Below are 11965 nucleotides of genomic sequence, written 5' to 3'. Positions count from 1 at the left end.
TTTTCATCCTACCTGTCAAATAGGAAGTTTTGCGTGTCTGTAAACAACTATGTCTCCTCATTCTGTCCAGTTAAATATGGTGTGCCTCAGGGGTCGGTCTTAGGACCCATTTTGTTTTCCTTGTATCTGCTTCCCTTGGACATATTATCCATAAACATGGTATTTCTTTTCATATTTATGCTGATGACACACAAATATACTTGCCCGTCAGATCCACAGACCCTGGAATGCTGAGTTCACTTAACAACTGCCTTTGTGAAGTTAAAAAATGGATGTCAAATAATTTCCTCCAGCTGAACTCAGACAAAACAGAAATCCTGGTCATCGGGTCCCAGCAGATGACAAAATCACATTAAGCCTGTGGCAAAGAACCTTGGTGTCTGGTTTGATAGTAATTTAAATTTCGGGCAGCACACCACAAAGCTTGTTCAATCATGTTTTTATCAACTTAGAAATATAGCAAAAATTCATTCTATGTTAACTTTTAAGGACACCGAGACCATTTTACACACCTTCATCAAGGAAATCAGGTCGGCTGAGTCAGTGAACTCTTTTAAGTCCCTTCTTAAAACATACTTTTATATTAAAATTTTATATTTTATTTTATTTTACTTATTTTATATTTATCTTAAATGTGTATTTTAGTCTTTTCAATGTTTTCTTGCTTTTATCTTGTATTGTTTTTTGTATTATTGTCTCTTGGGTATTATTGTCTTTACACTTGTTAAAGCACTTTGTAACTTTTTTTTGAAAAGTGCTCTATAAATAAAGATTATTATTATTATTATTATTATTATTATATCAATCAGCCCAACACAGTGTAGCCTGTGTTGCTTGTCAGTGCTCTCAGACTGTTTACGCTTTACGCTTATGAATAATCATCATTTTGTGTCGTCACATACAGGTTCAGAGTTGCACAACAGTAATATATCTATATATTCTATATATATCTATAAAATGCGATAAATTGCATTGTCCATGCCATGAACACTACTTTTTCTTCCATTGTAGGAATTTATATGAGCAAATTTTATAAAACTCCAAAAGATTACAGACTATAGCCCGTTGGACACTGTATTTTTGGGGCCGATACTGATATTGATATTTAGGAGTTGAAACAAATCCTGATAACCAGGGCAGGAACACCATGACAGCCAGAGTAGTAATATTGCTGTCTTGTCACACTTGTTTGATGTTTGGCTATGTTAGCAAAGTTGTCGCAAAAAAAACCACATCTTTCATAATGTTGCTTTAAAAACTGGCACTCTCAATTGAATATTCAAGTCTCAGTTAACACTGGAGCTTGTGTGTAGAACATAGGTTGTGAATGTTTTGCAGAGAGCTAAAATAACAGCAAAAAGTAGAACTCTGAGCATAGTTTTTTCTTTTCATTTGGCTACAGCTGGGCATACACTGTAGTATTTCAGAAATCTTGTTGTTTAATTCCAACTCACACTGTACTATTAAATCGTATGTGACGTTAACACCAAAGCTCTCGATTTACATGCTCACACTCAACGTATAGAAAATGGCCCGTTGGCAGCTATTCTGGCTATTGACAATTGTAAATAAGTAAAAATAAATAAATTAGTTTGAAAACTCAGAAACAGGTGGAAGTTTGTTTGCTAGCCATAATGCTTACAAGGCAGAAACATGAAGCCTTGATCATTGTGTCCTGAAAACCTCAAGTGGTACTGGTGTATATGGACTGCTAGGCAGGAAGATGGGGACAGCATGGCTTGTTCATTTTGCAGCGGGAATTGGAGGTAAGCTAGCTACGTTTTACTGTAGTGTTGTGTCGCCATGGCATTTTCAGAAGTTGTTCACCACATTGAGGAGGTGGTGTAAGACAAAAAGGTCCTGAATGTGGGGAATCGTCTCGTATCTCTGCTTCAACTGTGCAAAATTCCGTTCAGTTCTCGCTCCCCCCTGTACACTGCACAGCAAACAATGTTATTATGAGACCATAGACTGTATATAAGTATGAGACGGTTCACAGAGACAACAGTCTAGGTAATTAATGGGAAACATTAGTCTAGCTTCAATTTGAATATTCACTTCATTTTGTGCACTGGATAAAAGCTACACCAAAATCTATCATGAAACAGTTCTACTGTACATAGCAACATTTTTTTAGTAAAGTAGATCCTATGATGCACAACAAGACAATTGTTGCTGCAAAGACAGAAACGAGCACAGACAGTGATAATATCACAAGGGAACTGCAGTTCACTTTGGAACTTTAGAACATTACTGTTTGACAGCTATTAAAGTGAGAACCATTAATCGGCACTTGCAGTTTGACTTGCACCAAAAGTGTCTTATTAACACAACAGACCTACAGTGGTGAAGAAGTAGCTTAGTCTTACCTTTGTAGCTCTCAGCTGTGGTTACTCCGTACAGCACGTCTCCGCTGGGAATAAAACCTCTTTTAGATGGACACATCTGATTGAACTGGTCTGAAAGGGAACAGACATGGAGGTACGGAGGTTTGGAGGTTAAGCGTCCATCGTGCGCTGAGGTGTGTGTTTGTGTGTACCTACAGTATATCATTTAGGGACACTTTATTAGGTACACTTGACTAGGAGGTGCTCCCAGAAGTTAACATAAGAATGGAAAGACAAGAGTAGTGTGTAGGTAGCTGAGAGCCATACAGGGGCAGCTAAAACTGGTGTGGTTTGATCAGATTTCCATGATCCATTTTTGAGTAACGCAGCCGCATTTTGTACCAGCTGAAGCCAGTAAAGGGAACTCCAACTGAGGCAGGACAAGAATGAACTGCGAATGATGGACTGTGGTCAAGAAGACATACAGGGTGTAACTGTTTGGGCTTAGTGCTTTTAGTACCAATATGCACAGTGAAAATGAAAACAGATGTGTGAAAGTCAGTAAGAATCAGAATTCATCCAGAGATTTTAGCACCAGGATCCCTTTCTTTAAACATTGTTCTGAAAAAGGAATAGGTTTGAGAATTCATTTTGAGAAGTGAGTGTATTTGATTTCTGGCGAAGAGTCAGATGAGGTGATACATTAATAATATCCCCTCTATTAAATGCAGTATGAAACTAATGCTAACAGCCAGTAAGTTTAGCACAAACAGTGGAAACGGGGGAAACAAGTCCTAAGGTCACAAAATTCACCTGTGAACACTGATTTGTGAACCAAAATGTAAAAATGACACAATGGATTGTGTGCTGGACTTTTTCTTGGCTGGGAGCAGTTGCAAGGCAATCAGCTAGACTTCCGAAAGTTACTGATGTTACTGCTACTCCTCACTTACAGGACATGTTGCTCTGAGCTGTAGATCCACTTTAAGGCAGCTTTGTTGAATAGAAAATTCCAGGTTTGTGCCAAATCATCAATCAAATCAAGCTAACATGTATTCACAAACAGGGCGCTGGTTTCCAGTTGATAATTGCATTTGCTGTGGTCGAAGCTCACTTCTTTAAATTAACTCAGCACAGAAGCTTCATAATAGAACTACAGTTTATTAAGGTATAGATCTGCTGGTACACTGTGTTACTGAAATACACCTGTGTGTCTGGTAAAGAGTGTCTGTGTGTGATTGCCTACATTCCTTCCTTCTCTTACTCCTCCTCCTCTAACTCACCTGTGCCATTGACAGGACAGGGATGCACCTCACAGTTGTCACCCCAGCCGGCTCCCAAAGTGCAGCAGCACTCCTGCAGGGTGACGTGGCTGGTCAGCACACTCTCACACAGGTTCTCATCATTCAGACGATAGTAGCACTCCTTACGCTCCACTGATGACGCTGGAAGATGAATGACGGAAGAGAAGGAGAGAAGAATGAACACACAGCAGGACGCAACGATAAGATGGGAAATAAAATGTTTTTAGCTGTCTGTCTAAAAATAAAGTTGATGAGAATCACTAGCTTCTCATCTTCCATGTATTAGAACTCCAAATACAAAATACTTAATTGGGCTCAGTGAGCATATCTTGATATTGGCTTTATTGGTTATATATTCTTAAATGTTGTTATAAATTCTTAAATATTTTGTTTGAATAAAATATCTTACATCCACAGTCATGTTTGGATTTGATTAAGGAGAAATGTATATCTTTGTGAGTGCAATTTTACATAATGTGTTAAATTGAAGCAGATGCATTGTTATTTATATGGGAGTCTTCTTTAGCAAGAAACTTTAACAAGAACATAAATTGCATTTTTGTCCCTGTCTACTGTTTAATGTTTGTGTATCTTTATTTATAGACTTCTTGAAGAAATAACATTGTAATGAAACCAGCCTATACACCTTGATGTCATCAGGTTCTTGTAAAAGATAATTTGTACAAGAGCTGACTGTGGGTCACCTGTGGGAAAGGGTTCACACTTGGCGATCATGACGTTGTAGTCCTGGCCGCTGGGACACACACAGAGGAAGGAACCATCAACGTTCACACACTGGGCTTCTCCACACACACTGCTCAGCAGCTCACACTCGTTCACATCTGTGGAGAAGGAACATAAGAGCGTGGTGAGAAATGTTATTATCAGGCTTAACCTCTTAACAATCATGACATAAGTGCATCATCATCAAGTGGGCACGTTTATTGGAAGAGCTTTAAAAAGTTTGTTTCAAACAGGGTAAGACTTCACACAGCTAAACAAGACGTGTGTCTTGCTCCATCCTCCTCCATATTTCCCCTACATTCTCCCTAACAGTGCCAGCAGCCCAGAACATCCACACATTGATCTGCTGCAATGATATACTATATATACCTGAAAACAGTTATAGATGGGGTGACTACAGTAAAGTAAGTCCTTCTATTTAGTACTTGGTTTTAGAGTGATGCATTATGTTTGGCAGAGCAGTAATATGTTGGTTACCGTTGCATTTGTTGGTCAAATTCCTTTAAATATGAATATTCCATGGCCTGTTGAGTAGCACATCCCGACTTCCTGTTTTTGTGGCAGCAATACAAACTGCGCAAACACTTTAACTTTATTTTCTTTATCTTGAAATTCACTTGGCACATCTGTCTGGTATTTTCTTGCCCAGTGCAGAACAGTTTCATTCAAATGAGGCAGCTCAGTAATCAGTATTTTGTTGGAAACTGTGTCTAACACCGTGTCTGCTCTACTCTGTCAGTGCAGTGAAAGCAGCACATCTATACTGGATGTATTCAGCCACAATATTGCTTTGCTCTCACACACATTTTGTCACCACACAGTCCACTGAAGAAAATAGACTTGAAACAAAAAAATATGTTTTGGGTGGGTAACCACCACCCAAGTGAAACCCAAAGCGTTACGTGGCTAGAGTGGACAGCTCTACTGGCTCACTCATGAGCCAGATGAGTGAAAAATGTTGTATATGTTGATAGATGTGATTTGTTTTAATAAATTACATTTGCGATTATAATCATCTGTAAACTTATATCTACTCTCTCAATAACATTCGCAGGAGCACATTGACAACACACAGTGCAGCAATAAAGGTTTCATCCTAGTCTTTTTTTTATATTAGTGCAGTTGTATTTACGAAAATAGCAAAAATGTTCAAAAATGTCCAATCTCCCAGTGAAAGCTAAAGAGTAGGCAAATTCAATTTAAGTTGTATTTGGCTTGTGGGAAGCAAAGGAGGCCTGACCAAGGGGTATTTTGGCCTGAGGTCTTGATATGAGGTGTAGCTAACCACCAGGGAGACAGGGTTCTGGTCCTCCGCTGGCAGTTTCTTATGTTTTGTTTTACTGTGGTGCAATCTTGTCCTTTGTCAGTGCTGTCAGCATCCACTCCTCCCTGGCCACGCCTCCAGACCACCCACCTGTGTTTGGGCTCTAGTCTTCCCCGTTTTCAGCAGGTTCTACATCTTTTCTTATCTGGTTCCAACATCAAATACCAAGCCTATCTGATCCGTCACTCAAGCTGATAAAAGCTGCTTTGTGAATTTATTTGAGCAGTCCGCCTCTGTGTCTCTCTATTGTACTGTTGATATGTGTGATTGTTAGCTCTGAAGGTAACTTAGGTCCATTAGAGTGTGTGAATTAATGTTAACATGTATGTGGCAGTGCTTTAGTGTTTTTTGGGGGATCTGGCTTGGTTTAGCCTTTATTTTCAAACATCTTTCTTTTCTGCTCCACACGTAGGTAATGTGACTGTCTAGCTGAACACTAGGTTTTATGGGTTGCTGCTAGAATAGGCTTTAATTTTCTTTCCGCTGTAGTTAGTCACTTAAGGTCTGCTCTGGTTAGGAAGCATGTTGTTTATTTCATGATGTGGCGCCACCTGTAGCCCCTACTCTTTATGCCTCGCCTCACCTGACTCCTTTTTTTGTTGATCATATGGTATTTAACTGTTAGAAACTTGAAAACTTTGCAATTTATATTATTGTCAGTACACTAAACAATAAACAGCAGCGCCTGCTTGACTCACCAGCATTAAGATTCTTCCCTTATCCTAGACTCATGCAGGGTTGTAACACAGATTTACACCTTGCATTAAAATGTGTGTGGTATCCAGATTGTATCTACATATGATATTAACCTGATTACATTTACAGATAGTATTACCCCAGTTCACATTAAGATCCAATCGAGATCTGCTACCGACTGCTCTGTCCAGCTCAAACAACCCAATGTCACATCCTTCTTCTTTGTGCGGGTCCAAAAAATGCTCTGTAACTACAGGCTGTATAATAACTTTGTGAATGAGCTGGCTTTTCCATCATGATTTGTTTTCCTCCATGGGTTATACATTCATGTCCTCTCAGTAATAAAGTTCCAACTGGCATAGATATGGTGCTTTGATAAATAAATACTTTAATAGCGGTTCTGAAATAGATCTCAGTCATGGCAGCAACAGTTACTCACATAATCACTTCTGCTTTAGTGGTTTTGCCTGCAAACAAAGTGTGAGTTTTTTGCAGCAATGCTTTATTTCGAGTTGAATTGAGAGCTTTTACTTTAAAAAATAAAAAAGTCCTCTGCCTGGAGATACTGGGTAATTTAAAACGCATCCGTATATTGATGGCTGCGGATCGAATACCGAAACACAAACACTGCAGCACATGTATTATTATGAGCCAGAGAAACAGTCGCTGCAGAATCAATGTTGAAGGGGGGGGGGATTGATTTCCTGATGTGGGAAAGCACACGTAACCTCCTGGGCGAGAGTCTTGTGCTTTACCAACTGAGTTAACTCAACATTGTAACATTCAGTTTAAATATTAAGTCTTATGTTCTCATCCACCATCTAATGGATAAAAAAATTGCTCCAATGCAAAACTTATTTGCCGACCCCTGCTGTATATTATTACTTCTTCTTCTTCAAGATTCTAGAAGAAGAAGAAGAAGAAGAACGTAGTGACGAAACGCGCTCTGTAGGCTCATTCTAAGGTAAGAAAACATAACTGTGCATTATGTAAGGTCTTTCTACACCACTGAAAATATAGCTGTAGATCTTATGTTGCATTTTTGTCAATAGATGCTCAGAAATATTACACACTGAACCTTTAAGCTGCAGTCAGTCACACCTGGGAGTGTGTCATCGAGTTCCTGCTGCCTTTGACTTAGAACTCAATGGATAATTTCAATCTTTTCCTTTAGACTGGTTAATAATTGCTGTTTGTCCAACTGACCTTAAGGCTGAAGAAGACCTAGTAGCAATGCTCCAGTATTTCTTCCAAGGAGAGTATGCAAATGTTTCTCTAAGATGCCAAGTGACATAAAACACTAGACTACACGGGACATTTTGCATTTCCCTTTCACCATCTTGGTTTAGGGATAAGACTAACTGTAGACAGAAGAGAAGCATTTACCTCTTTGGATCAGTAAGAACTTGTGAATCATCAGCCAAATATTTGTAAACTTATTGTTGGGTTTTCGAAACCCAATAAAAATATGTCTAACTGGCAATTTGCTTCTATGCCTCCTTGGGGCGATTGTATAGAGAGAAGAGACATGGGAAGAGATGAAGGTGAAGAGAGAATCTCAGACTCAAGAAGGAGAAACCACAGGAGGAGGAGACAAGATATTGGGAGTAGACAGAATAAAGCAGTGTAAAAGTAAGGAACTGGAGAGAGGAAACCAGAGAAAGTTGGCTGATAAGAGGAGAGGAATAGATGGAGGGGAAGGAAGACACACATCCTGAATGGTTTGTGGTACACCGCCATTGTTGGTTTTCAAGGATCGCGTGTGTGTAAGTGAGTCCATCTGTGCTAGCCACAGTACAGTGAGGGTTTAGTGGTGAAGAGGAGGCAGCTGGCTGGACTGAACTTGGGTGGGACCCAGCAGCACTGCCAAAGGACAGATGGGAAGTGTGTAAGAGTGTATAAAGCACATATTGTATTGAGAGATGTGAAGTTGAGCGTGTTGGTAGTTCTGGTTCTGTATTTTATGGGTCTGTGTGTGTTTGGTGGAGTTGGTCACTGGGAGAGTGTGAGTGGGGGATGTTTTCTATCAGGGTTCTGCAGGGGGAAGTCTGCTCTGACAGTCCTTCCTGCTGGAGGAAATTGGACTAGATGGGAGCTACAGGGGCCCAGTTATCCTGGGGAAAACCACCAGCACCCATCAGCTCACACTCATTCCAAACCAAACTTGAGGAAAACCGCTGATTTTCAACATGGGATGATGTGTTCACAATACCTGGCAATGCTGCTTTCACAGATTATCTAAGAGAAACAGCTAAGGCCAAAGGTAACAGGAGGGCTAATACCCCAAATTTTCAGATAATGGTTGGGGCCTTCAATTACCTCAGCTAGAAAAAAATCTTGGGTGTCATTTACAAACTTTGTGTACGCTTTCTCAGCATACTTTGAGATATATACAAAATAAAGCTGACAGGGGAATGTGCAGTCCTAAACGGAAACTTTGACCCATGCGTACGCACAATATGTGAGAAACAGGAATCTGCGAATCCGATGGCGGAAGGATGAAATTGAAGAAACGCTCACAAATTGATACCATTTAGAAAATAAATAGAAATATTACCTCTTATATGTTATACACTTAATTAGCAAAAACAGTCATTCTTAACATGAATAAACAAACACCTGTTTGATTGATACTTCCTAACGTGCACAAAAAAAAAATTGGATCATTTTCTTTAATTTGATCTGTAATTAATACTTGCATGCAGTGACATTTATTCTCATTAATAAGGTGAACAGTAGGACAAATCATGTTTACACTGATTCCGTTTTTGATGCCTCAGCCGAGCAAATACATACAGTGCGTAGCTCGGTATATTATTATGACACGTTTGTTGCCCAATCCCCAGGCATTTGAGCTAAACACTGAGCACAGGGTGTGGGTGGGATGAAGTATAGAAAAATATAACACTTGTTAGGAGTCTGGTTTTTGTGTTCATGTCTTTCCTGTTTAAGTCTGTTTTAGGTTCTGTGTTTCTCTGTAGTCTTGTTCAGTTAGTTCCTAGTCCTGTACATTAGTTAATATCTTTTGTGTTTGTTTACTCCTGGTCTTGTGTTCCCGGTTTTGTCTTGTGTATTCCCTTGGTCACTTACTGGTTCCGTTTAGCCCCTACTTGTGCATTCTTGGTTATTCACCCATGTCTGCTTGTCTAAGTGTTCTCTCTGTTACCCCCTGTTGTCTCTGCCTGCCTGCATCTCTATTTTCCTGCTGTCTCTCTGTCTTGTTAGCCCTGATCCCGCTCACCTGTGTTGCTGCTCATTAGTCCCTGTGTACATGTATGCCTCTCCAGTCTTTGTCACGTCCTTGCGTCTAAAGTTGAGTGTTCCTGCCTGTTCCTTGTCTTCGGGGCGGCTGTGGCTCAGGAGGTAGAGCGGGTTGGCCGTTAATCGGAAGGTAGGCGGTTCAATCCCCTGGCGTGTCAAAGTGTCCTTGGGCAAGATACTGAACCCCGAATTGCCCCTGGCGGCTATTCCGCCAGTGTATGAGTGAGTGTGAATGTTAGTTTCCGTTTGAGCACTTAGGCTCAGTGTATGAATGTGTGTGACTGGTGAATGCAGATGTAGTGTAAAAGTGCTTTGAGTGGTCGAAAAGACTAGAAAGGCGCTATACAAGTACGGAGCATTTACATTCCTAGTTCTGGATTATTCCCTGTGTTTTGGATTGCCTTGTGTTCTGGACTACCTTTGTTGGACTTTGCCTCGAGCTCCTTCTAAGCTAAGTTTAAGTTAGTTTTTTGAGTTAATAAACATTTCTGGACTGCAACCTCCTCGCCTTGCCATTGTCTGCATTTGGGTCCTCGCCCCAGTCTGCACTCAGCGCCCCAACCCATGACAACACTATTTATTAAGTAGTCTTATTTCTTTTAACTCCTTGGTAACCTTGTTAATTGAGATGGAGTCTCTTTGCCTTTGTAGGACTACATCTACACGGCCACTGAGGGGTTGAGACTCAGGAGGTGCAGCGGAGATCGCGGAGCTGGGTGCACTCAGCTCCTGCTCAGCTGCAGCACCACTGACCCGGCTGCACCGACTACAGAAATACAAAATGTCTCATTTGTTTCTTGTGTGAATACATGTTTTAACTTAACTTAACTTGATTATAAAGGCATTGGGTTTACTCACTTTTCAGTCGAGATAATACAGATTACTTGGGTCATTCGATGCATCTTGCATATCTGTGTCTCCCTCCACCTCGGGTCACTACTCAGGAGGGATTCTCATTCCTTCAAGTCGCTTATCAAGGGTGGTCCTTTTCCTCCGGTGTACAAACACTCTGTCTGTCTGTCTATGTGTCTTTTGGCTTCTACTTAATGCCAGACCACTTCTTTTTTATTTAGGAGAGGAGAGACCTTCTGAGCCAGCAGCATTCATTAGTCCGTCACATGCTGCCACTCTTAAGCCCTTTTGGCATTTGTAAAGCCCACAGTGTCCACAAACAATATATTCTCTCTTAATTCAACATAGCTTTTCTGTCAGACTGCGCTGCCATTGTCTGTATTTATTAATATTAATCAATGGAGGTTCACTGACTGCTTATAAGCAACTGTGGACGATAAGAAGGTGCAGCAAATTCTGAGTTGTTTGTGATTTATAAAGGGAAACTGGCGTGGGGTGGGGTGATATGAATCTGAATATTTTTTTGCATAAGCCCTTTCTGCTACTTTGCTACTTTGGAACTTGTGGTACATGTTTCTATGGCAGTTAGCACTGAAGAAAGATGGAATTGCTACAAGAAGTTAAAGATTCAGTCTATGTGGAAGGGCTATGTGTAGGTGTTCTACATAAAGTGTCACCTTAAGTGTAAGCAGCGGGCGAAGTTAAAGTATGAGTTGATGTAAAAGTATTGTTTGGAGTTGAGGATTGTTGAAGTAAAAGCACACAGAATACTAACCAGCCCCTGTGGCCTTACAGTCAACCACACATTCAGTAGCAGGCCTGTCCAGTCAAAAAACTTTTGATAATGTAAAAAGCCAAAAAGTAACCTAGTGATGCTCTCCGCCTGTCGCACGACCCTAGCTTTACAAGTTACGGCCCCTCGAGTCTCCTTGCCCCCAGTAGGGTAGCTTCACCATAATTTCTGGAAAGATGCTTTAGTGATATTTATGTCCCCACCAGCCTGGATGCAGTGATGTAGCAGCCTTCCATGACGAACCCCGCCCCTTTTAAGGCATCAGTCTCAGGTGATTCCATCCAACAATGCTGCTTGCTTAGTGCAAAGTCAGGGAAGGAAACTGCTTTGTCGTCATAATTGACATGGCTGGTGTGGAGTGTTTCATTGTCTGTGAAGAACTGCTGTTCTACATCTTTGTTTGTGAATGTATTGACATAATTTGCAAACTATAAGCTGTCAGCATATGCTTTTAAGTTAATGTGTGTCTGACTGTCCATCCATCCATCCATCCATCGTCAACTGCTTATCCTGTGTACAGGATCGTGGGGGGGCTGGAGCCAATCCCAGCTTACATTGGGCGAAAGGCAGGGTACACCCTGGACAGGTCGCCAGTGTGTCTGACTGTATACATTTCAAAAGTGAATACACTATAATACAATAGCTTCAGCTTAAAATATACATA

General features: G+C 40.6%; 1 protein-coding gene across 1 annotated transcript in view; it reads right to left on the bottom strand.

The window, feature by feature from the left end:
- The window catches only part of ltbp1 (latent transforming growth factor beta binding protein 1), a 108442-nt gene that overhangs the window by 11282 nt on the left and 85195 nt on the right, over nt 1-11965 (bottom strand). Inside the window, exons 18-20 of the mRNA XM_046071385.1 lie at nt 4336-4473; nt 3611-3772; nt 2370-2459 (exon numbers count right to left, since the gene is read on the bottom strand). Coding sequence (XP_045927341.1) covers nt 2370-2459; nt 3611-3772; nt 4336-4473 — 390 coding nt within the window. The remainder of the gene's footprint in view (nt 1-2369; nt 2460-3610; nt 3773-4335; nt 4474-11965) is intronic.

The sequence above is a fragment of the Micropterus dolomieu genome, linkage group LG15, assembly GCF_021292245.1.
Source record: "Micropterus dolomieu isolate WLL.071019.BEF.003 ecotype Adirondacks linkage group LG15, ASM2129224v1, whole genome shotgun sequence".
In the NCBI taxonomy this organism is placed as follows: domain Eukaryota; kingdom Metazoa; phylum Chordata; class Actinopteri; order Centrarchiformes; family Centrarchidae; genus Micropterus; species Micropterus dolomieu.
Note: the sequence above shows the minus strand (reverse complement) of the source record. Positions and strands in the feature narration are given on the sequence as shown.